Source organism: Lonchura striata, chromosome 1 (genome assembly GCF_050655825.1).
Source record: "Lonchura striata isolate lonStrDom1 chromosome 1, ASM5065582v1, whole genome shotgun sequence".
Taxonomy (NCBI): Eukaryota; Metazoa; Chordata; class Aves; order Passeriformes; family Estrildidae; genus Lonchura; species Lonchura striata.
In genome coordinates this window covers 28,958,598-28,984,707 of record NC_140703.1, presented here as the reverse complement: position 1 = coordinate 28,984,707, position 26,110 = coordinate 28,958,598, and the positions used below count along the sequence as shown (strand labels likewise).

At 41.0% G+C, this 26,110-nt stretch overlaps 1 protein-coding gene and 1 long non-coding RNA gene across 6 annotated transcripts in view; one reads left to right on the top strand and one right to left on the bottom strand.

Annotated features, from left to right (window-relative positions):
* Positions 1-23,762, bottom strand: part of CFAP91 (cilia and flagella associated protein 91) — a 43,290-nt gene extending 19,528 nt beyond the window's left edge. For 2 of the 5 annotated variants that reach the window (XM_085572149.1, XM_085572145.1), the window contains exons 1-12: positions 23,614-23,762; positions 22,508-22,581; positions 20,298-20,449; positions 17,418-17,501; positions 16,071-16,127; positions 15,005-15,186; positions 14,108-14,285; positions 13,614-13,771; positions 12,912-13,384; positions 6,720-6,836; positions 3,654-3,725; positions 2,211-2,357 (exon numbers count right to left, since the gene is read on the bottom strand). In XM_085572149.1, the coding sequence (XP_085428275.1) occupies positions 2,211-2,357; positions 3,654-3,725; positions 6,720-6,836; positions 12,912-13,384; positions 13,614-13,771; positions 14,108-14,285; positions 15,005-15,186; positions 16,071-16,127; positions 17,418-17,501; positions 20,298-20,425 (1,596 nt within the window). In that variant the 5' untranslated portion in view covers positions 20,426-20,449; positions 22,508-22,581; positions 23,614-23,762. Of the gene's footprint in view, positions 1-2,210; positions 2,358-3,653; positions 3,726-6,719; positions 6,837-12,911; positions 13,385-13,613; positions 13,772-14,107; positions 14,286-15,004; positions 15,187-16,070; positions 16,128-17,417; positions 17,502-20,297; positions 20,450-22,507; positions 22,648-23,022; positions 23,098-23,613 lie in introns of those variants that run through there. The other 3 variants (XM_085572164.1, XM_085572161.1, XM_085572152.1) reach the window with 3 other exon arrangements.
* LOC116183899 (uncharacterized) lies at positions 13,660-22,885 on the top strand. The gene is made up of 3 exons (XR_014952962.1): positions 13,660-13,788; positions 15,123-18,856; positions 22,417-22,885. It is a non-coding gene; the product is annotated as an uncharacterized LOC116183899 (long non-coding RNA).
* Positions 23,763-26,110: the final 2,348 nt, after the last annotated feature.

Genomic DNA, 26,110 nt, shown 5'->3' with positions numbered 1-26,110 from the left:
AAGTTTGCAGAAGTGCAAATGAGACCTCAAAATTCCAGGAAATGGAAAATCAGAAAGTCTGTGACAGAGTTGAGACAAGATTCCAGGTGTTCAGCATTACTGTGCCATTCACTCTTTGTTCCAGGCACATCCTGTTCTACGGGCTGGGTATGTGTGATTGCACTACAGAAAGAGACAAGATCTATGGGGAGTTCATTATCTCCAGAATGGACTCTGCAGCCACAGGCCTTGGCAGGAGGGAATGTCTGGAACTGGCAGGAATGCTGTGTTCTGTTGAAATAAACAGGCAATTACAGAATAGACCTAAACATAAAAGTTGAAGTGGAGCTGAAATATCCCAGACAAGTAATAATAAATCACCTTTCTTATACAGCTGTGCCATTTGCCCAGGCAGTGTTTCAAAGGAAGGGGGATTGTCAATGTTGCACACATCGAGAAGTGACAGCACTTAGCCCACAGGTGTTTCAGATGGAAGATGTTGATGCACCGCCCCACAGGGAGGGATAACATGGAACTAAAGTGCTCCCTCTTCTTCATTGCTCCAGGTGCTGTATATAAATATGGTGTGAAATGGAGAAAACCAACTCAGGAACACTCTTGTGTTAGATTTTTGTTATATACGAGTCCAAAATTTTCAGCTCCTCATCTTTGATGTTTTATGTGGAGTTTCCATCCTCTTAAGGCAGGAAGATTTATTTTACACTGAAATGGTCAAAGACCTGAAAAAAACCTGTGACCACCAAACCCTATAAAACTGAGAGTCATCAGTGACTTTTTGAAATAGCCACACACATAGAAAACTCCTGCACATGCATTCCAGACAGTTTTGAAGTTCATTATGTTTGACAGCCTGAGCCCTGGACTGTGAACCTTCAGAGACAGTTAAAAAAAAAGTGAGAGGACGCCGATACCAGCAGAGGGGGATAGTGGCTCTCCAAAAAGGAAATTCTGAGATCAGAGGTCAATATCTTTACCATTTGCTCTCTCTCCTCTATGAATGTCATTACGGTGTTTGAACTGCTTTCTCTCTCACTCTCATCTGGACTTCTAGAAGAAATGGAGCACTGCAAGTTTCTAATGCCTAAGGCTTTTATTTTTCTCTTAATTCCTCAGTAGAAATATTCTCTATTCCTGCATTCCACACCTGGGCTTCCTGTGCATGAAGGAGTATCTGGAAATGCTAAATGGTAAAACTCAATCACCTGGTTCAATTTTTACTGAGATCTAAAGAGAAATTTTGTTGCTGCCCAACCAGCAGGAAACAGTGGTCTGGCTTCATCTCCACCAGGTCAACTTGCGAGTGGATGCTGTTATTGTAATATGAAAGCTGCCAAATTGCTTCACAGCTGGTCATTGAAAAAACAGAAGAGTAGTAAAAATTAGAAGAAAACTTGCAGGAATGTGATAGATACTGCACATTCTGAAATGTAGTGAACTCTGGACAAAATTTCTTTATGATCCACTCCTGACCAGCCATTTCATTCACTTTCCTCTGGAAAGTTGTGGCACTGTAAGGAAACAAGATGGGAATTTGCATCCCTGGCTCTCACTAGATCCTTGGCAGAGAATGGAGGCCAAAATTTCTTTGCTCTGCACACAGTGGCAGGTACCTCAATGTGTAACCATTGTGAAGGTTCTCGAAGTCTTGAGCCCAGCAGGATTTACAAAATAAGTTGGCTTTGGCTGCCTTTGTGAGGTTTTATGTGTGAGGAGGAGCCTGAGAGGGTGCCAAGCTAGAAAAGGAACAGGAAAATGACAGAGCAGTAACAAACACTCAGGAAAGCATCCAACAGATGTGAGCGACAAGCATGTATTGTGATACCAGGTCACAGTACCCATCAAATGGATTGAAATGTGGGAAAACTGAGGGTCATCTGACACTGCAGTTTGTTCAAAGCCCTGTAAATATAAATAAACACTCTATCTGCAAACAGAGCAAACACAGGCTGCATAGCAGCTGTGGTCAGGGTGCCTCAGTCTGTTTCTGAGATTCCCCAGAGCCTCCAGAGCAGTTAGAGAGCAATTTTAGCCCCTCAGGCATTCAGTGCTTGGCGTGTGCTAGGAGAGCTTTATTGCTATCGGGGTACCTTCTGTGCTTTGGATAATAGAAAACATAAAAAATTAAATGTGAAAGTGTTGTGGTACTGCAAGCACAGAGTGTCTAGTCAGGAAAGAGCTGTGAATCAACCTTCCCATCTATGTGAGCAAACCTGCTGCATTTGTGAGTCACGCTGTCGCTGTAAAGACAGTGCCATCCGCTTCTGTGCCTTCAAAAGCAGCTGTCCATCCTCCTGGAGTGCATGAGTGGTGCGCAGCTCTTGGATCAGATCCAGGTGCCTCTCCTTCCCTTCAAATATCTTTAAAATAAAGGTGAACAACTGAGCATATTAAATGGAGACTATAGAGCAACGTGTTTTTGCCAGCAAAACACACCCTTTTTCTTCAAGTTGCAAGGTCAGCTGTTACCAAGACCTAGTTCTATGTAACAAATTTGTGGTTGCATTTAGGCAAACCCTACAGCTGTCAGGTAAATATGCTATGTGTTATTTATTTATTTATTTATTTATTTATTATTAATATTATGTTTGGCTTTACCAAACTCAAACCACTGGAATGTGGAACACCACCACCTATGTCAAAAGGGTAATAGTCTTCTTCATATCCTGTTATATCAGCCTCAATGTCAAAGCTTCACAGTATTCCAACGTCTCATGTCCTCTGACCTTCATTTTGAGGGAGCCCAAAGCCAGCAACAGCCCAAAGCCATAAACTGGTGTGGAGCTTCCCAAAGCTGCTGCCATCCCTGTTATGGGGTTATGTGGCCCAGCCCTCCCTGACACAGTTTTACTCTTAATCCCATTCTCTTCCAACAGGACTTCCAAGAGCAACAAAAGATCACTCAACCCTGCATGTGCCATTCTCCAACTCAGTAATGTATTTCTGATCCAGCAGTAGCTGGAAGAAGATTCCTAAAATGGTGGGACACTTCATGCTCTGAACATCAACAATCCTTCAGTGGCCTCAACCATCCTTCTCACAGATCATCACACAGCTGGAGAACACTTGGGAATTCTATATTCCACCTCAAGCCGCTTTCACAATATTGTATTGATTGCTAAAGCTCAGGGTCCTGCACGGGAACACTTCAAAATATTAAATAGTTACTGCAAGAGAGAGTATCAATTGTACTTTTTGTGGACATGAAAACAAACCTTCAGGACTGGTCTGATCATGAGTGACATATTTGCTTAATATAAAGTCCACGGGGCATGGCTACTGAATTAATTTTTTAGTTAGACCCCCTTCTGTTCCCCTGAAAGCAGAATAATGGGTTCTGCACCTCATGGTGGTAGGCTTCAGTTGCTCCTCATCTGGGGTCCAGCTCACCACCAGTGGAAACCAAAAAGATGGTATGAAATACAGGCAGCCCTGCTGGGATGTGGGAGGTTTCTTGTGCCTGGGACCTTGGCATAATCATAGCAGAATGTACTCATGGTCCAGATCCAGCCTAAAATTTGCCATTTGAGTAATTCTGCTGTGAAGAGCCTCACTACCCCTGATTAGTGCTGTGGAAGAAAGATTGCAAACACCCTTTGCAATCAGTCATTCCCACCATCATTCTGAAGACTGACATAAACAAAGAGACAGAATACCATGTTCTGAAGAGCCCTGCCTCGGAGCAGCTTCTGCAGACAGATCACTGCCAGGTCTATTTCCTCTTCCTCCTGCCAAAACATAACAAATATCCACACAATAATTAATTATTTCTTTAGAGACCGGGATTTCTGTAGATTATCTGTCTAACTGTTAAACAGTCTAACTCATATCCTGCCTTTTCTTGGTTGTTTCTGAACATCATTCTTCTAATTTCTCGGGAAAGGAAGGTGAGTCAGAATAACATGTATTTTCATGTTTTACAAGGGATGGGGAAGAAAGGTTGTATATTTAGATTCTATTTGAAATTTTAGAGGGTCTTTAGAGATGAGAACTTAATGATAAGGAGAAAATTGCTGTATGCATTTTAAGTACCATTGTAGCTTGACTGAATATAAGTTTGCAAAAAACCCATCAGCTACATTAATTTAACGGGTTGAGACACTAAGAGGACAGAATATGTCCAAGAGAGCTGCTAACCATAAAAAAGGGTTTTAAATTAAAAGGGAACATTTACAGTTTTTCTTTTGATATTTATTCCAGTGGTGATCTTTATCAGAGTAACTCAGTAAATTTAAGACTCAGAAAGTGATAGTTTGGAGGCAAAATTAACCACAGTCCATTGTGATTTGTCTCTTTGAGAACTTTAGTGTTGTGTGATTGAAACCAGCTTGGAAGAATGCTGGAGCATGGTGGGAAAGGGAAAATGACCACAGGAGGTAAAAAAAAAGGGCTAATTTTAATTAGAGGAAGTAGACAAAGCACAGATGGCAGCATTTTTCCTAGGTGAGGGGTTTTCTAGTTTGGAGTTGACAGTAGAAAAATGAAAAAGTTCATTGGGTGCCTGGGAAAGATAGAAATCTTAAAATTGGAAGCACATTTTTGTAAATAAAGAACCTATGAGGTCTGCATTGACATGTGGTATTTAAGAAGTGCTGGAAAAACAGGGAAGAGTGTGGGATGAGAGAAGTTGTGTGGGCTTGAATCTCAGTTATCTGTTTTTTCTTAGGTATTGAAGAATAAGTTTTCCAAATGCAAAAGGAAGCATTCCTGCCTTTCCACACCAGCACCCAGGAGGAGCAAAGCTAAACTAGTAAGCGGACTTGTGATTTGGAATGTTCTTCTTCTCTGGAAAGAAGGAATGGATTTCCAGTCCTACAGAGCTAAACTCTACCACATCGCCTGGCTACAGTGTGAAATCCCTTCAGGACAGTTTTGGAGATGGTGATGGCACACATACTGGTAAGCCAAACTGCTTGGTGTGATATTAACTAAGATTAGGTTTGAATTTTTATGAGGAGCATTTTTCTGTACTTCTGTTTTTCAATGCTGCAAATGATGCCTTAGCAAGTGTAATCATCAGCTTGTCCATCTGCCTGCTACAGACCAGCAGGAAAGAATGAGGGGAGATGAAAAGCCTATCATGCCCTGCAGGGAAAAAAAAAAAAAAAAAAAAGTATATAGAAAGATCTAGGAGATGGCTGCAAACTAGAGGAGGCTGGAAAAAAGTTACAAAGTACTGAAGGAATTCAGAGGTGCTCTGTGAGCTTGTTGTGGGCTATTAAGTCCATTAGAAATGACCAGGGGAGAGAAGCTGAGGATGCTTGAGTAGTGCTTTTATTCTCTCCACTTTTTCCTGGCACAGTTTCTTTCCAAGATCCTCAGTTCCAGTGGGAAGCATTTAGCAGTTGGTACTCATGGGTGTGTGGCAGGAAGAGAAGAATTAACAACAGAGAAGAGCCTTGTTTTCACTGCTCCTCACAGCCACCTGGTAGGAGAAACCTTACTTGGATTTGGCAAGGCAGGAGATGTTAGTGCTGCTCTTCAGTGGCTCAAGTGGCCTGATTTTACAGATGGAGCTCCACTGGAGAGTTCCACCTTTTATGTGTTTACACATAAAGATTCATGAAAATTAACTAAATGTTGACAAAATTCATGAAGATGGAATTCTGTTGTATTGGAATTTTTTAAAAAATGCCCAACTATAATCTGTGAACACACTCAAGGATGACTACAAGTGGTAGACATTTTTTCTGATTTCTTTACATATTACCTCAAAAATATTTAAAAATCTGCCAAACTGGTAAACCTAAACACTGTAAACCCACCACTGCAATACAGTATCTAATGCTTTGAAGTAGGTAAAGCTGTGGACAGCTCTCCCCAAGGAGATAAGAAATTCTTGTTCCAGTCATCTTAAAATAGACTGCATAAAACATAGAATATCGTACTGCACAAAGGAACACAGCAGCACAGATGATTTAGTAAGACTTTCTCTCTTCACTTTCATGGTTGTGTGATTCTTAAATTCACCAACTTTAAATGATAATTCTGTCTAATTCTTAGTACATCATGAAAATGGTGTTAGTAAGAAGACAAACAGTCCACTGAGGCAACCAGCTCTTAAGTATGTTACTTTAAGAAAGGAAAAGAAGTTGCAGCTCCCCTAAAAAGTAATTTTTTCCCACAGCATATCACAGCCCCCATGACACATCATTACTGCTGTTTCAATCTCTGCAGGAGAATCATTATCTGTGAACTGGTGCATGATCATCAAACACTGCATCCTGCATGATGACAAGAGCTTCACTCCAGAAAATTAATGAAGTGCACGCTCAGTGCTAAGCATCCAATGTCTCTCTGACTTCAATAAGTCTAAACTTAATTGCCTCACTGGATTATGATAGTGTTGTCAGATCAGAAGATTGGAAGCTACTGAATAATAATGATAATAATAATGATAATAATAATAATAATGAAGATGATGATGCCTTTTTGTCCCCCAAGAACCAGGAAATAACATGTCTCCTAACTTTTGTCTTCATAAAATAAAGTTTACTTCAAGATTTGGCTAACAGATACTGTAAATGATTTTCAAATCCTTGCCTGATAGTATCCTTGTAGAATGAGACTAAGAGGGCTTTAAGAAATAATGGCTATTTTTACATGGATGCTCACAAAAAGGATAAAGGTCCCTTCTTGCATTCCCTGGCTTTCCTTTAACAACTGTGTAGGAAACAATTAGGGATCAACAGGGAAAAAAGTGCTAAAACCAGCTCACTTACAATTGATGTTTTTTCTAGGATTAGAGTGGGTGGCTTAGGAACAGGGCTTTCTACTTTTTTACAGACAGGGGGAGGCTTCTTTGGCTCTTTGGCTTTATTCTTCTTCTCCAGTAGTTCCTGCAAAAGACATCCAATTTAATAAGAACATGAGTAGATAGAACAACGTAAGGCCAGTTCTCTATATGCTGACTGTTGCTGACCACACTGACTACAGGGAGCTGAAAGCTTTGCAGGCTTGAGGCTTCTATTTCTTACTGCAGATCAACTGAAAAACTGAGTATGGTTAGTAGATGAGGTTACTGGTTGGTCAGAAGATATTGATGGGAATGTCAAAGTCATATGTAAGAAGGAAGCAGGAGTTATTATGCTGTATTTACCAATAAGTCATCAGCACTTGTGAGTCACCTAAAATTAATCTAAAATGAGTATGAACTTCATCTCTAATTCTCAAATAATTAATTTTCTAATAATGCTATAACTCTTTGCCTTTAACAATAGGTAATGCTTGTTACTGTGGTTTAGACATATTATGTAGTCGGGAGATTTTATGAAGGGGTCACTTGAAGAGGGTATTGTCACTGTTCTGTGATAGTGAAATGTCTTTCTATAATAAGCTATTCTGCACAAGATTGAACCAGATGACCCCTTCCTAGCAAAATATGCTTTGGAACTCTGCTTTGCTCATCTACAACTGCCCAGCAGCCCTGTGGCACCCACAACAATTGTACAGGTGGACTGGGAGCAAAAGAGAAACTGTTTTGTCCAGAAACTTCCTTCTACCAAGAAAATGCAAAAGGCCATTAGGTGTGGGTTTATCTTGCTTGCAGCTGATTGTCTGCAGATGCCACACTTTGTCAGCAGATTAAAGTGCCACCACAGCCTCAGCTCTTTCAAGACATTTTCAAACTGTTTAAAAAACCCAAGTCCTGCCAATTTCCCACCACCAGCCCCTTAGAACTAGATATTCAGATAAGCATTTCCAACTGCATGACAATGCCTGCTTGCTGCAGGACATGACACTTTGGCTTGCACAGAAAGGGAAGGGTGTATAGCCATTTAAAGCTTCTTCAAAACGATAATCTTACTACTGTATGGGTTGGATCTTTAGTCTTATTATTGAAAGATCATATTTTGGTGAGGGAAAGTGTGCCTTCTCCTTTTTTCACTCTCTCTCTTTCAAATGTTCAAATACAGTATTTCACCAGGGAGGGAAATCAAAAGAAAAACTTTAGAAAAAAGTTCAATGCTGAATTTAGCTCTCCAGTACCAGGAAAGTGATGGCATTTGCACAGAATTGTGAGATTAATGAAGTTTTGAAACTCCAGTAGTCATTGTACAAAAATTCTTCTTGCATGTAGGATCTGATCTTTCAGGTCAGGATAATGAATTGCTCCAGAAAAGGAGAGGTTTCTAGGCAGAGGGTATAAAATACTTTACTACTGAAAGCTTCTTAAATTGTCCATGTTAATAAAGGAAGAATCAGAGCCTATAAACTGCTTTTCAGCCATGTGAAATAGTTATAGCTCAAAAATGTTGAGAGATTTTCTGAACTGCGTTTCATATATGAAGACCTTAGAGCTTCCTAGCATGAAGATTATAACAGTGATTTATAAGGAGATTTGCATGGCAGGGCAAGGGAAGCAGAAAGAAAAAGCTGCTGTAGTTCTGACTCTCTTGAAAACAATGGCCACTATGTTTATTAGTACAATCTCGCATTCATAAAAATTTTCCTAATAAAACTGTGGCCTCCAAAAATGTTTCCTGCTAACCAGAACAACAAAATATAACCGAACTAACAACTTTTAAAGACAGAAAAATCTATTACTAATTTGGGCAAGCGGGAATCCTTATTAATGTATATTTGAGATATACTGCAGTACTTAGAAGTGGCTTTATGTTTTCATGTCAACACGATCTAGTGCCTGCTTGACTATCTTTACTAAAAAAAAAACAAACAAAAAAAACCCTTACAATTTGCTTTCTCTATTCTGATGTTTTAAATGATTTTAAGATTTTAACATGAGAAAAGAAAAAGAAAATATAGGGGTTTTGCCTAAACTGGTTCTGCCCAATTCAAGAAGTTCTCATTTTTGGAAACAGAGACACCAGGACTCAAGAATCAATACAAAAATACTTGATTTTAAAAGTGCTAACCTTCTAAGCAACATACACCAAATGTTATTGTCTACATATCATACTCCCATTTTCCTGATACAGACTACATTCCTTTATTCACGTAGCAGGTTCAGAGTCAAGGTAGGATCTGCCTGGATTGGACAGTGAAAGCACAAAAGTAATCTCTTTTCCATTCTCCTGGCAAACGCAGTGAACAGTTAATGGTACTCATGCTTTTCATCATACACCTTGGCTTCTCAGCCAGCTTCTGAGAGAAGCAGAACTCTTGACAGGATGATAACAGTTTAAGAAGCAACTCTCCATTCAAAGAAATCATTCAATCCATTCCTTAGATTCCTGCATTGTCTTCTCTGTGGTCTTCTCCATCCCACAAGATCCTAGGTATATTTGACTTTTGTGTACACACAAAGTATGCAGTCATGGTTATCCTTCCTTTTTGCTCACAAATGATAATTGTGGGATTACAGAATCACAGAATCAATGAGGCTGGAAAATATCTCTGAGAACATTGAGTTGAACCCATGACTGAACACCACCATGGCAACCAGACCATGGCACTAAGTCTGTCTTTTTTTTCATGTCCAGTCTTTCTTTAAACACCTCCAGGGACCATGACTTCCTAAGAAGCCCATTCCAATATCTAATCTGTGAAGAAATTCTACCTAATCCCAATCTAAACCTCCCCTGGTGCAGTTTAAGACTATGCCTTCTTGTCCTGTCTCTGGTTGCCTGGGAGAAGTGGCCAAGCTCCACCTGGCTACACCCTCCTTTCAGGTAGGATCACTGAGGACAGGCTGCCAACCAGTTTAGCAGTGCAGCATGGCTCCTGCATCAAGACTGATATAAAAGCTCTCAGAGTTTGTCTGACCATGAGCCAACTAACACTGTGAGGAGATCTGTTCTTAAGAAATAACTGCTTAAACAGCCTTTCCCATGCTTTGAAGTTGGCAGAGATTTTCTCCAGAGAAATTCTTGGCCCCTCTACTTCTCTAGCTCTTTCCAGCAACTGGATAAAGGAAACAGATGTGGTGAGAATTGCCTTAATGCTGAGGTGAGAAGTTTCTGGTTCTGACCTCATCTTGATCCAACACTTTGAAACCACCTGATGCTTTATCCTTCTTGAGTCACTAGGGCATAGAGGGTCTGCCTAAAGTCATGTATTGTTCTGCACTGGGATATCTTCTACCACCTCCTCCACTCCTTGGTGTATTCACTTACCCAGTTGCATTTACTCCCTGCAGTAGTTATCTGTATTGGGATGTTATGTCCATAATGCCTTGGATTTTCATACTAGGGTGCCTATATAATGGTTCCTTAAAGCACTGTTAGCTGTGCTGGCTAGGAACTATCTGTCCTTTTACTGATCTGGCTTAAGATAAAGATTCTTTTTTACTGTAAATCACTTCTTGGGTCACTCCTGTTTCTGCCATGTTCTCTTATTTTAGAGAATTATTCAAAGACTACTGAGTGTATATAATACTTCTGCAAAAGGTTTCAGGATGGTCCTAAAAAAAGTTTGCTTCTATAATCACTTCTTTTTGGCTTAGTTTCATGTCTGAAAGAAGCAGCTCTCATTCTTAGGAGGACACAGATCCTTGGATTATTGCTTATCCCTTCTAAAAAGCTTAGGAATACCCTCAATATGGCTAACAAAAAGGAATATAATGAGGAGAACTTATCCATCTTTCCTCGTGTTTGGCCAGAGAAGTAAGCCTTGGCAACTTTATTAAAACTAATTACTTCTCAGGCCAATATCTAGCATTCCTCCTATATTTGTCACTTGCTTCTAAATAATCCAGGAAAAATTTTAAAAACTCATTGTAGAGCTAGGTCTCCATGTACTCCCTAAATTTTCTAGGATTACATTTTATTTCTAGGATTATGGGAGAGACTTTATGGATTAAGTGTGCTAGGAGAGCATTAAAAGAAAGCTCTAGAATAGAAAACTGATCTGGCTACTCAGCTATAGAAATAAGGCAAAGCAACACAGTGCCCTCGTAAGATGATCCCTAATTACTGCTTTAAACTTCTTTTCTACTGTGTGTGATAGGAGGCTTGTTAGCACAATTGAGACTGCTTATTTCAACTGGTCAGAGAACTCCTCTCAGGGAGGATTGTCCTAAATTCTATTAATGCAACTACTCAGCGTGCTTTACTGCTCTGTTTTTGACAGCTCTGACAGCATTTGAGGTGGACTTGTCAGCAAGGCTCTGCTAAGCCAGAACAAGCTATAGCCACTGAACTTCAGAACCAAAAGCCTCTGATGGGAGAAGTGACCAGGAACAGCACCATAGAGCTCAAGAGCTAATTAGGGCAGTCATTTCTTGATTCTCTGAACAGAAAGATTGTTTAAATGTAACAGTGGAGGCAGTCTGGTTGTTTCACAGTGTCAGTACTTTCTGCTTGTCTGGACCAACCAGTCTGGTGTCTTTTTCTGTATATCTTACAGCAGCAGTTAATTTTTGCATAATGGATTTATTTTATCATTTTTGCCTGCAAAGGAAATGGTTTGTGACTTTAAAAGAATATACATTTGGCATTTTTGTGGTGGGGAAATTACTTATTTAGCCTCTCAGTTGCTATAAATCAATGCAGACCGAGTGATTGACATTGATTTAAGAAAGAAACTGTGCAGAATTGTCTGCATTTGTTCTGCATTCCATCTTCCTTTGTCCACCAGTTTTTCTTTGAAGAGATATTACTGTCTGAGCAGCCAGCATTTGGCTGCTCACACTTCTCTGTAGTTACAGTTTAGACATTTCACCACAGTCTTTCAAACCATGAGGAATATTTTAAACAAACAGAATACACGTGCTATAACTGGAATTCAGCTCCAAAAGCTTGGACTAACATTCTGCTGACAATGAGAACTATGTTATGATGCAGATTACACAATTACTTCTTGAATTTTATGCAAACCCACCCAAACTCAAACCCCTTCAACACTTCTATGTCTTTAAAACTATGAGTTTTGTCCTTACTCTTGAACAATTCCTGTAGCACTCAAGATTTTCTTTGAAAAGTTTCTTTCTGGATAATAGTGAAATGCAATACTTCATCTTTACAAGATCCAGCAGAATTTAAAATTGAGATAATATGATTGATTTTTCAGAGCAAGATTTCAATTTAAAATTCAGCAATAGCAGGTTACTGTCTGCTTTGAAATTATTATTACATTACTCTAAAACAAAAGAGGTATATATACATACATACATATATAATATATCTAAATGAAAGTGAAACTTACCAAGCTTTACAAATTAGAGTCACTATTTTCCAAAGATATAGCAGCCAGACAAGAATATTCCTGATTTTCCATGAAGGTAACCCTCAACAGCATCACAAGAAGTGAACTTAAAAGTACATGTAATTTACAAATATTGTGATTGCAGGTGCAAATGAGACACTTCTTTCTTTGGCGGTTAATTACATATATGGACACCTCATCTGCATGAACAGTTGTGATAAATTAAGATAAGAAAAACGCATTAGCATGTTTGAAAATCAGATGCTGGTCTTAGGGAACAACAGTGATATGCATCCACCATGGTGACCTGATTTTATGAGTGGGGTCATTTTAGTCATGCTTTGCTACAGATGTTTTTACAATATGTACCTAAAATATACTTTTAAAATAATGTACAAAATTTTTAGAATATGAACCCAGATTCACTTTTTTTAATTATTGGAAGCTTGACAGTGTAGCCAGTAGGGTATTATAAAATGGAGCAATGAGAATGAGAAAAGGGTGAGAATTTCAAATTGGCATAATATGTTCCAAGCCAAATACCCGATCTGTAGAAAGACAGATTTGTTTGTGCTTGCTGTCTATAGGACTGGAGCAGAAGCAGGAGTGAGAGTACTGATGGGTTGAGTATTAGAGCAGCGCTGGTCAAGCCTGCAACAGTCTGCATGCTTGATTCATTCTGTCCTAGAAGCTGTTTTACAGAATAAGAATTCAGGAAATTGCAAAGAAGTTTACACATCTTCCCAATTGCATTTATGAGCAGTACAAATCTAAGAGGAACTGACTTGCTGCTGGATGCAGCTTCATACCTGGTGAACTTGTGCCACGACTACCTCTAGTCTTTCTGACCTTTTAACATAGCCAGTCTTAGTGATAATGCATTTAGGCTTTGGAGCTTTAATCTTTAGTGGGAAGACAGAAGGCTGGACAGATTTTTCCAGTTCACACAATCCTAAGATTATAATATGAAGAAAGATTATAATATATACAAGGACTTTAATACAAACAGTGGTTAAGTAGTGGAGCGATGGGGAGGGAAACTTGAATTTTGGTAATATCTGAAGTACCTCCCACAACAAAATTTTCCAAAATGCCTTACCTGCAAAGGTATTAAGATAGTAGTTTTTTACCGCATAGTAGTCAGAATTCCTGTCTGGGAAAAAACCAATTCGAGACAAAGGAGCGTATGTTTGTGATGAAAAGTCATTATACTCTCTGATGATATCTCGCCTCTCCAGCTTTCCCATCCAATTCTTCCTCTTAGCTATCAGTTTCCTGAGCACTGAAAAGGAAATACAAATGTGAGACAGATCACACAAATAGTTCTATAAAAGCTGTATCTCTTTAAGTTCACAAGATAAAATAAAAACATGACAGACCAGATGCTGGCCATGCACATTGATACTGTGGATGCAATATATTTCGTTTTGAATAGATGGTAACCTTGGGAAAATAAAATGGCTTGTCTGAAAACTGTCTCATACCACTCCCTTCCTGTCTTTCAGACTTACTCAATGCACAGTCATGCTGAATCTTTCTTATTTTCTCTTCTTTAGCCTTCTGATGATTTTGCCAGTGGTTGTTCAAGCGCATGGCATTCACCTCATTCTGATTCTCCTCTCGCCTCTGCAGCAGCTTCTTAAAGACTTCCATTTGAACCTTCTGCAACCTGCAAGGAAAGAAAAGGTCAGACAGTATTGCGTGTACTCTGCAGTGTTCTGTGCAATGCTGTCACCATCAAATCCTGCATAGCTTTCCAAATAGTTCATATTGCATATCTCATATTCAATCTTTCATTTTAAAAAGGGAGTTAAGCATTGGTAAAATGTATTGTGGTAGCAGACCTGGAGGCTAAATTTAAGAAAAACACCCCTTCCCAAAATCAGGGTATTTTCACAGAAATAGAAGGCTTGTTGTACCCTTCAGCCAATTCCCTAAACCTTCTTGCTCCTCCTCTATTCAGCCAATAATTAAAAGAAATAAAACAGTATAATAGGACTCCTACTTATCTATTTCCTCTTCTCTATAGGCCCACTCCTTCCTTTCCATAGCCTCCATCATCTTCAACCTCTTTGCAACATTTGAGGGACTGTCCATGGGTGGCAGAGCTGCTTCCCAAGCACGTTTTTCCCGGATGCGATCAATAATCTCCATCTCAGCTTGTCCTGCTGGCAGCCCCCGACCTTACAGGGACAAGAAGCATTAGCTTTTTGGAAGATTGGCAAATCCTACAAATAGCCACCGCCAAAAAGTATGAGAGGGCTAGATGGGTACAGGCCCATGTGGTAAACACAAGCAGAACTGTCAAAAGCCAGAAGTAAATACTTCTAAGACCAGGGAGATTCTACAATATGAGGCATGGTAGGACCTGCAGTTGCTACAGTTTAGTGCACGCTAACACTGGCACTTCATTCTGCTATTCTGCTACTGCAAAGGGAGAGGGAGTAAAGCTTTTTCTAGGAAGACACTTTCTGAGAATGAGCACTTTCTTTGGCATGTGCAGTGTGCATCATTGTTACAGGTGAGACACTGGGAGATGAGGATCACAGGTATGTTCCAGGGCAGCAGTCTTCATATTGTTTGTTTTAAATAATGTTCAAAACTCAGAGCAGCTGAAGAACAGTGGGTAAATGGAAAAACTGCTCCTAGTTCACATTTTTGAAACATGACCTTTTTATATTGAATGGTCCTCAAAACCCTTCATATAATGCCCCAGAACAGAACCATTAAGTAGGGAAATATCATACTTACTTTAGAAACAGATAAAATAATTGCCTCAAATGCACACGAAGAAAGACCGCCAAAGCTGGCAATAGACTTAAAACCTCACATTGAAAAGAAAAGAACTTCCTGCTAAAGAGGCAACAAGATTAGCATAATTTATCTTAATTTCACTACTCACCCCAAGTGAGTGTAGCAAGTGTCAGAATTTCAGGGACTGAGCCACTGCGAACTATATATTCAGGAGAATAGGGATCTGTCTGTGCTTCACCATCCCTGTAATCTGTCTGTGTCCCCAGAGTTCGGAACATGAGGCCGAAGACCTGGCTGTCTCTTGCATCTGACAGCACACGCGGCTTTGTCCTAAAAAGAGATGCAAGATGGAAGATTGATCACATTCATTAAAAAAACCTCCATGCAAACAAAGCAGAAACACATCAGTCAAAGGTGAGAGTGTTAAATGTGTTTCAGTTTACCTTAACATTACTCCCATTGATGTTAACTCCATTATCTTTGGTAAAAGCACATGGAGGCTACACTGAGTCTGAAATACACTCCTTAAGTAAATAATCCACAAATCTTCTAGTTTCAACTCTCGTGATTATTACATACAAACCTTCCCTACCTATCCATTCTAAAGCATTGCATTTAATCAACACAAAATTGTTAAAGTACCATGAAGTAGGACTGCTTCAATTTTATTTACATGTTTCTCTTTCCAACAATTCCAGAATAAAAATTTAATTCTGATATAACCACGTGCAATTTCCATTGACTCCACTAGGAAGTGAATTTTATTATCTGACTTCAAAATGTGATACTCTCTGAAGAAACTACATTAGACTGCATTACTTAAACTCTACATCTCTGAGTAGCACTGCATCACAGTGATTGTAATAAAATATCAGAAGATTTTCCAACAATATTGCTCTACTAGAGATTCTTCTTCTAGAATTCAGACACATCTATCTTTCTGTTTCAAGCTTCACAGTCTTAACACACTAGAGGCATATCCCTTAGTCACAAAGCACTACTTATATACTGCAAGCAAATTCTGAAACAGTCCATCATCTATTTCCTCTGGAATTCTTAATGATGAGAGCAGCACCTCACCTCTTAACAAGCTTTTCCTGTTGGTTCATTATGAAAAATAGTGGTCACCAAGCTGGTGACCAAATAGTTGCCTGGTTTTTTTCTGGTGAGATGTTACCCATTTCAACAGTAATTTTCCAAAAGTCACTACTTACTCTGTCTTTTTATCAGCAACAGCTTCTGGAACACTTGCTGAAGGTAGCTTAGAAGAGCTGAGAGGTGTGAAGAGAGAGAATGAAAGTCAGACAACAAGGATGAGCCTAAAAGATCATTATGGTTCAGAAAAACTGCAGTCCACTAAATTCAGTGGAGTTAATACTGATTATCCATAACTGTGGTTCTGTTAGTTCCATGTTTAAGAATTATGCCTAAATATTAAATAACTCTTTCATAGCTAAGGAGGAACAGAGGAAGTTTCACCAGTAAACACCAGGACTAAGTGTTATTCTTATGAATAAGTCAAAGGAGAAAGTGGAGTTGCAAAACAAGACATTACTAAAGTTATTTTTGAGTGTGTTCCCAATATTTTGTGTATGTTTCACTAATTAGCTTAATTTTTTCACTTAACTTCCACTTTTTCGAAAGAGTAGTGGGTTTTTTAATAATTGCTTGAAGTCCTGAAATTCATTCCTACAATCAGCTGATAAGCTCATTTGGACTTATCTAATTTTATTGTTTCATTTTCTGCAATACTTTATGAGGTATCTTGAAAGTGATTTGGGCTCAACTACATATTAATAATTCCTTCCAAGGCATTCTTATAGTTTGCATATTGCAGCTCTCTATTTCCCTTAGCCTTTGGGAGACTTTGAAGCTTAATTTCATATTGCAGAAGATAACCTCATCTTTGTTCTTTAAAAACTGTTGATGAAAAACCATAATAGACTTCAACTTATTAAACTTAGCAATTTTTTTATATTTAAAGTGGATACATTGGCCGATAGCTGCTGAGTAAAATAGTGAATGCAATTCAAAGTGTATGTGACTAAGTCAAGAATATTTATATGGTAGCTGTTGGTTCAGACCTTGAGTTCATTGCTGACCTGCAGTGTCTTTGTGGAAGGAGCAGAGCAGTCCTACAGTAAGGGATATGGATGAGAAGTTAATCAAAGCTTCCCTTTGTTCCCTTTCTGCTCCTGGCAGAAACTGGGAGTTAAAAGGCTCCTTCTTAAGAAAAAAACCTTTCTAGAGGTCTGGAGAACCACATTGGCTTTGTAAATATCTTCTTCCTTTGCACGAGATGATCTACAGCCCAAAGCTTTCTTATTAAATACAGAATGTCTGATATGTTTGCTTATATGGTAACTCAAAACTGAAAATTCTGTCATAGTGTGAATTTAGAAAGACCTTGTGTTTTAAGACCTGGTTACTATTAAAATTTTCTATTTTATCAAAATGCTGACAGAAAATACAGAAAAAATAATGCTCTGGCCTTTACTTAGGTGCTCTTGAAAATGCACAGAAAGAAGCTGAACCCTTTTTCAAATCAATTCATTCCTTACCGTGCAAAGTATTTGTAGCGATTCCTTCCATCAACTTCAGGATCCTCATATACAACCTGAGGCATCTGAAGAGAAGACTGACCTCTGAAAGCCAAAATACAGGATATCATTTAGGAAGTACATTCAGAGCAGTTATCTTTATTTCCTATGCCTTTTTTTTTTTCTCTCTATCCCCTCTGGTTGCATTATCCAACATGCACACTACAAACTCCCCCCAAATCTCACACTTATACAAGCAATTATATTTTTGTTTTTTCACATTTACCTATGCAGCAAAACAGTTTGACACTTTATGTTTATTTCCCACTACATGTGGTCAAGAAATGGTCTTTGCTGTGTTTATTAAAACTTTCTTATGAGCTTGTTATGAAAAGCATTAACCACTTGTACATGCTTCACTTTATAAAGGAAACCACTTTTATTGGAAACGGGGGGAGCAAGCTTATTTTAAGAGTGAAAGTTTCCAAATATGTGTAAAGGCGCAGAATGAGCAAAGGAGAAGATATTTTCTACCTCTGAAAAGCAGGTAAAGAGATTTTGAGAAAATGTTTAAACATATAGAATCAGAAATTTCAATTTGAGTTCTCCAGTAAAGGAGAAAAATTAGGACAATCACGGGAATGTTTCAAAATCTATACTGGAACAACCATATCTTTTGCAAGAACACTTCTCTTCTTTTACCCCCATTTTGAATTTTAATTAGGTAGACTGTTTAAATTTTTCACTCCAGCATCTTGAAGAGTCTTCTTTAAGGCTTTGGAAGATCATGTTGAAAACCTCATTAAGGCAGTCAGTGAGATAATGGGTAAAACTGAGAAATTTGGAAGTTATTAATCAGTATTGCTCTTTGATTTCACAATTGCTTTTTAGATTACTTACTCATCTAAACATGCACATTTGTTAAAGAAAAAATAGAAGTTATTTCCAGAGAAGTTGTGGATGCCCCTTCTCTGGAAGTGTTTGAGACCAGGTTGGATGGAACTCTGAGTGAAAGGTATCCATACCCATGGGAAGGGGATTGGAACTACATGATCTTTAAGGTCCCTTCCACTCCAGGCCATTCTATGATGATTTTATTTCTTTGAGCTACATATAAGGCAACTCCTGAAGGCCAGGTTTTCTGTAAGACCATTTTTGGCAACTTGTACGAATTCTGACCTCAAGATGTATGGGCTTGTGGGTACTAGGGTTGGTTGCTGATGCTTGATTTTAATTACAAAGGTATATTTACAGAGACACAATTAACAATACTTAACATTGCTCGACGCTGAGATCAAAACAGAGGATTACATGCTGAGACCAGTTGTCTTCCAAGCCCTCATCTAATTCCTGCAAACTGTGCTGTGGAATCTGGGAAGGCACAGAATGGATATCTACCACAGGAAAGCTTTGAGCGAGACGCTTCATTAACCTCCCGTGACACACAATTTACTGCCAAGGTAAGTTTAAAGTCATGTCTTCCCAAGGCTTTCAGTCACATCACATAAGAAAAGAGAAGGGAATATTTTGAGATGCAATGTCGTAACCTGATATACTTGCTCAGCACTAATCAACCTATTATTGTGAAGTTGTGTTTGTAATTCAAATGAGTTAATTGAGCTGATGGCTAGTTCCATTAGCTGACTCTTTACATATCAGACTGTTGCTCCATCCAGATGGATTTGTGTTTCATTCAGCACAGGTGGGCACTTATTCTTATGATCTAACTTTATTAGCATAAACCGTTCATCCTGTTATGGTATAGTTATAGGCACAATGGGAACCCAGGGAAATAGCCCTTTTTATTCCACAGATCCTGCCTCTCGCATGTCCTTGACTTATAGTTGCTGACTTTGCTGAAATAAATGAACATTTATTCCCAGTAACCTTGCAGAGGCAATGCAAATACTAAGAAGACAGCTGGGAAATATTCTGTCTTCCGTAACAGCAGCACTGTCAATCAGTGCAGGTTGAAATAGAAGGGATGTATTTCTCATTTTTTGTTAATTGCAAGACATTTTGCAAATACATGTTGTTGAAATGTAAATTAACTTTAAAGCAGTGCAGGTGTTGTTACAGAATTGCAGGCAATATGTAAGAAGCCACTGAGGTGTTCATGCACTGGGGACAATTTGAAACACTGAAAATAGTATTAAGAAAAAAATTACTCAATTTTTTTTTTAAATTGTGGAAATGAGAATATACCTTTCAAATGTGAAATCCACTGTATCACTCTTGAGCATCTTTGATTCTTGTCTGGCATGTGCCAGCAACCCCAGAGCATGCACCACCTGAAAAGCCCTAAAGTCTGTTGCTTAAAGCAGAAAGAACCTTTGAAGACAAAAACCTAGGCTGCTGCCCACAGTCTTGAATACAACAGGACTTAAAACAACCTGTGGCATGGCAAAACACATAAACTTTTTTCAAAATATCTGCTGAATCAGAATCCACATTGTGACACCAGAAGAAAGCTCAACTAAGAAACCCCTGCACTAAAAATGTGGTGCCCTGGTTCAGGCCCCAAGGACCCTGGAAGGAGCAGCAGCAAAAGCAACCTAACCAGATGCAATTGCACGGGACTAAAATCAAAGAGCTCCCACTGAGGTAACACACATGAGTCACTGAAGTCTTCATAACTCATCTGATCTGTAAGAGATTGAAATAACTCTCTTCTTTTTCATGGCAACCACTGCGAAGCAGATAGCACAGGGATGAAGGAATGTGCAACATCCACCCTGTAAGAAACAGATGGGTAACCATACTCCACAACAGCTGCAATCTCTTAATTTCAAGGGAAATATAAGTAGGAGCAAATTGCAGTCATCTCCACTTCAGCGTGCATGGCTTTTGTTGGTTTTGTTCGTATGTTCATTTTAAATTGTCCAACCATAGAACACTTACACAGCAAGCTGCTGAAGAGCCTCCAGGCGCTGCTGAGCCCTCCATCTTTGACCAATATATGCAGGCACTGGATCTTCACCCTTGAAACACAAACTGCAGGCTGGAAAATGAATGAGTCCAGTAGCCATACTTCAGAATATCGGTGCCTTCACCTAGCATTTGTGTAGACACAAAGAAGAGAGGCTGTAATTTAGCCACTTCAAACAGCATTAAAGAGAGCAGAATTCCAGCCTGCTGTGATTTACAGGACTGCACATTTGGGATGGGGGAACAAGGCAGCATAGGTATGCTAATGATGTCAGCTAGTTAGATGGTACTTCTCAAGATGTGGAGCATACCAGACTAGCAGCAGATGCACAGATTTGTCTTCTGGCTGTTTTCCAGTGCTAAACTTATACTGAAAACCAAAAGGTCTAACAGTTTGTTACATAAAGAAGTTAGTGTGCAGTAACTGTGAATGTGCAGCAATGTGAACTTCTAGCACATTACCCCATGTAACTCCTTCCTATTTCTAGTGCTGTAGAAATTAAGTAACAGATTCCACTTGCAGGGTAAAGTCACATTATTTTATACTGGAACAATTTTAGCATTTGTTAAAAATAACTCAAAGGGAGCTAGCATTAAACATCTACACCCTTCCTTTTAAGGACTAATTTCCCTGGGTAGATATGCCTTAAATTGCTAAATTTATGGTTGCCAATAAATCTTTGCAATCATAAGTGATGAAGCTCTACTGCCTTGAGCTTCTGTAAAAGACTAAAATCAGAATTGAGTTGTGAATTGCCCCTTTGATTTCAGCAGGTCCTAACTCAAATGCATGCATTTGACATTTCAAGAATACTCACCAGAATGTAAGACAGTGTCAGCTGATGAAAATCTAGGCATCCTACCATGAGTAGCTGCTTGCTGTACACGAAATTGCATTTTTGTTCAGTTTCTCTTCAAAAGTTCAACTTTTGAGTGTTTGGAATATCCTATGAACTAATAGTATCACAACCTCTGTCCATCCTAAATTGTGAAGCTACAGATTAAGAATTCAAGGATGTAGGATGTTGAACTGCGCATTATACACCTGCTGATTGATTCTAAAACATGTTTTATGCAAGAGTATGCCACCACACCCATCTGCACCATTACTCCTGTGACATGGCAACTTTAGTGACAGGTTGCCTGTTTACTTCATCTGGCCTGAACTGTTACCACAGCCATATTGTTGCAAGGATCTCACTGATTACAGGCAATATTCTCTGTCTCTCTACTGACAGGCAGACAAATACTTTTTTGTTTTCATGTAGATATAAGAAATATTCTGAGATAATGCAGTAAGAGATATCCAGCAACATTATTCACAAAAAATGCTCCTTGACTCCATTGTTGGAAAGCTGCTCAGGGCTTTCCTCCTTGCTGTACAGAAATGAAGTCTGAGTTCAGAATATCTGTCTTGCAGCCTCTGTCACATGCCTCGCTTCACGAGGACTCTAAAATCCAATTCATTGTGCAGTTGCACCAAGTCTGTTTTCCTCTGGTACTCTACCTGAATGCATCCGGTGCAGCTATTAATCACTGCTGTCTCAAGGTGTGACTGCAACCCCCACAGACAAGCCCTAGCTGGTTTTAAACTAGCTAAGGGGAATACTGACAGCAGGGGAGCAAATGCAGAAGGAAGCTAAGCATGGGCTAGATAGGCAAGCATTAGCTAGGAAGTTAAACTCTGGTAATTCTGTATGAAGAATCAGCATAGATTTGCAGTCTTTACTGACTGCTTAGATGTTGCTAGGTATTTCATTTTAGTCTATGTAGGCTACATCAATCTGTAGTGTAAATCTCTCCCAAGGTAAGTAAGGAACTGTGTGAAATGACATCTCTGCTTGAACAACAGCCCAGCAGATGCCCACTTATTTTATTAGATCTAAGTAACATATACAAGCTATAATTACCAGCATTCAAAGGCAGTCTATTAAAAATACTGACACACAGCTTAGGAAATTACTCTAAAAATGAAGCTGGGTATTTCTAGGCTGCTGTTACAGTCACTACAGGCCAGCAGTCATGGCTACTCCCTGTGTTGTCTTGTTTTAGATAAAGCTTCTTTCTTTTCTTTTTATTTTGCTGTTTTTAGGGAGTAGCCTAGGACTGAGATGGAGTTTCTACCCATGCATATGCAGAAAAAGACAAGGTCAACATGTGAGCTGACTTTAGCCAATACCTACCAGTCTATCACCAAGTTGAGCGTGAACATTTGACTTTGGAGGGTCCTTCTTACTTCACCATGTGTACAGAGGGTCTGAAAGACAAGTGAACAAGCAGAACTACTTGCATATTTGAGGAATCAGCACAAATAATCAGGCTCCACTTCCCTCTTTAAAAGACAGTGTAAAACAAACTAAAAAGAAAGAACTGAAATATATGTCTCTGTATCAAACAGATGTCACCATCATGCAAATGAGTCTCAGAGCTGAAATCCTGTTCTGTGGAAGATACAGGTGAAAAATCTAGTAGAAAAATCTGCTTTCTTTGGAAGCACCATCAACTTGAACAGAAAATGCGACGACATGAAACATTAAAAGGCAGGCATAGTGCAACGGTAATCAGTGGAAATACCATACTCTACACGATGCTTCCCTCTGGGACACAGGGCTGGCTTTGCTCCAGCTAATGTTTCATGGTCCCAGCCTCGCTGGAGCCGCCAGCCCTAATGCTTGCCCGCTGCTCGGGTGGCACCCACCTCGTGCCAAGCTTGGCGATGGCACCGGGGCCCTGGGGCGGGGGTCCCAGGGACGGGGGTCCCTGGGGCGGGGGGTGTCTGAGGCAGGGGGTCCCTGGGGCGGGGGGTGTCTGAGGCAGGGGGTCCCTGGGGCGGGGGGTGTCTGAGGCGGGGGGTGTCTGAGGCAGGGGGTGTCTGAGGCAGGGGGTCCCTGGGGCGGGGGGTGTCTGAGGCGGGGGGTGTCTGAGGCAGGGGGTGTCTGAGGCAGGGGGTGTCTGAGGAAAGGGGTGTCTGAGGCAGGGGGTGTCTGAGGCAGGGTGTCCCGGGGTCCGGGGTCCCTGAGGCAGGGTGTCCCGGGGTCCGGGGTCCCTGGGGCGGGGTCCCTGGGGCGGGGTGTCCCGGGGTCCGGGGTCCCTGGGCCGGGGTCCCTGGGGCGGGGTGTCCCGGGGTCCGGGGTCCCTGGGCCGGGGTCCCTGGGGCGGGTGTCCCGGGGTCCGGGGTCCCTGGGGCGGGTGTCCCGGGGTCCGGGGTCCCTGGGCCGGGGCGGCCTCACGTCCCGTCCCGCCCGACTCCCGGCCGCACACCCGCCGCAGGGCTCGGCCTTGGCCGTACCGGGGCCGCCGCCCGGGGCTGCGGCGGGGCGGAGCCGCGGGCCGGGCGCTGCCGTCTCGGCCGGGCTCGGTACCGAAGCAGCCGCCGCAGCTCCGGCCCGGGGCCCGTCCCCACCGCGCGGCTGCGGCGCCGCTGCCGTTCCCATGGCCACGGCGGGCGGGCGGGGCCGGCACTGTCCCGCCTTGCGGCCGGACCCGCCCGCCCGGCGCTGGGGGCGGCGGGCCGTGCCCGTCCCGCGGCAGCCGCGCCCCGCGGGGTTTTTCCCTGCTGCGTGCGCTCCTGCTCCCTGCGGCGCCCTTCCCGCAGGGCCTGAGGCTGCGCCCTGCCGCCTCCATCTTGTGCCGCCTCGGGGAGCGCGGCGCCGGTGCGGGGATGTGTCCGGACTCTGAGGGGACAGGGCACGAGTGAGGAAGGGAAGGACACGTGTATTTTTGCTTTTCAGCAGCTGCTGCTGGAGTTGTTTCATGGAATGCTCCCGAGACCCTCGGTTAGCGCTGAGGAAATCTGGTTTGGCAGTTACAGTTAGGGACAGGATTCAAGCCTGGGTATTCTTATTCTTGGCTTTGCTTGTTGTCACTTAGAATTTCTGCAGCTGTAAAGTGGTGAAAGTGAGTCCAGAGAAGGGCAAGGGAGTGGTGAAGGGTCTGGAGCTCTGTCCTGCGAGCAGTGGCTGAGGGAGCTGGGGTTGTTTAGCGTGGGGAAAAGGAACCTCGGTGACCTTATATCTCTAGAATTCCTTGAAAGGATGGTGTAGCCAGCTAGAGATTGGCCTCTTTTCCCAGGCAACCTGTGACAAGACAAGAGGTTACAGCCTTAAGATGTGCCAGAGGAGGTTTAGATTGGACATTAGGAGGAATCGGACATTGAGATGGACTGCGCGGGGAGGTGGCGTCACCGTCGGTGGAGGTGTTCAAGGGAAGACTGGATGTGGCACTCAGTGCCATGGTCTGTTCGACACGATAGTGTTTGGTCATAGTGTCCACTTATCTCAATAGGTTGGACTCAGTGATCTCAAAGGTCTTTTCCAACCTAATTGCTTCTCTGGTTTTGTGAAAATAGGCTGCAGGGTTGTTTTCATCTGTAGAGCATCTCAAGAGGCTTGTAAAAAGCATTACAAATAAACATCATGCTTTGCAAAACATTGCTGTTTCCTCAAGGAGGAGGCCATCCTTTTCTATAAGAAACAAAGCTGGAAGCTTCTTCATGCTAAATGTTAAAACCAAAAAACAAAAGGCTAATGCTTTTGTGAACATATGGAGATTTGCAGCAACACTGCCTAAGAATAGGACGAAAAAAAAAAAACCAACCCAGAGAGATTGAAAACGGGGCCTGTCCTCTGTCTATAATCTTGAACCAAGTCCCTTATTTTATTTTGTGTATAAAACTGTGTATCAAAGGGTTATTCACAGCTTGTCACGTCTGACATAAAATGCTGGCCCCTCAGCACCTCATTACAGGAAAGCAACTTTAGGACTGTACTTCCAAATTCCTTGGCTCTGTGAATTTACTTGTAGACAATTTAACTTTGAATGCTAGTTTACTTTCTGAAAGGCCCATCCCTTGCCTGAAGCAACAACATTTTTAGGTTAGTGGGTCAACTGAAGATGTGTCTGAACTAAGAAATGCTGTCACAGCTTTGTTTCTGACAGACATAATCTACATCTGTAGGATGTGACTTCCCACAGTGGATTGATCCATACCCTAAAGATACCTAGCAGGCTGTAAAGACCCTCGTTTTACTAAAGAGCTTTACAATGTGATACCTTATTACAATTTTTGATACGGCAACAAAAGCCACTTTTCAATAGAGCTCCCTGGCATTTGTCATTATCAAGTTCAGTTTTCCTTTCTTGTATCTTATTTCATTAAAACTCCATGATTTCCATGCTGAAATTCTTCCATGCTGAACATCTGCCTTGGGGTAATGAGGTGTGTAAACTGTACTTTGGCCAAAAAATTATTCTTTGTTGGCTCCACCCTCTGATATTTTTCCACTATAAGGTTTTCAAAGATGACTAAACAAAGGCAGCCTGGACTTCTTTTTTTCTTATGTGGAATGGATCAGAAGGAAGCCAGGTTGAGAAGGAGCAATGGAATAACTAAATGGGTTCTTGAGAGTCCTACAAGATGCCAGGACATAGCCAAACAGATAAGTACTCTCTGGAGTCACGTATGACAAAAAGTTGCTTTTACTGCATTAAATTGGACTAAATATAAGATGTTGCCACGTTTTTCTTTATTCACCATGAGTTGTCTGGCCCTGTTGCCTCTGATCTGTCAAGTGTTAGCACCTGAAAGACTGTGTAGGGAACCAGCTCTGGAGACTAATGTGGCTGAAAACTAACTTGTCAAAAAATAGAAGATAAAAGTTTTCAGGGCACTGCATAGCTGCCTGAAGGGCAGTACTCACTCATAGGAGGTGACAGGTAAATGTGGCTGAGTGAAAAAGCTCAAGGTTAAGGTTTATGGAACTTGCTTTGATTAGAGTGTGTGTGGG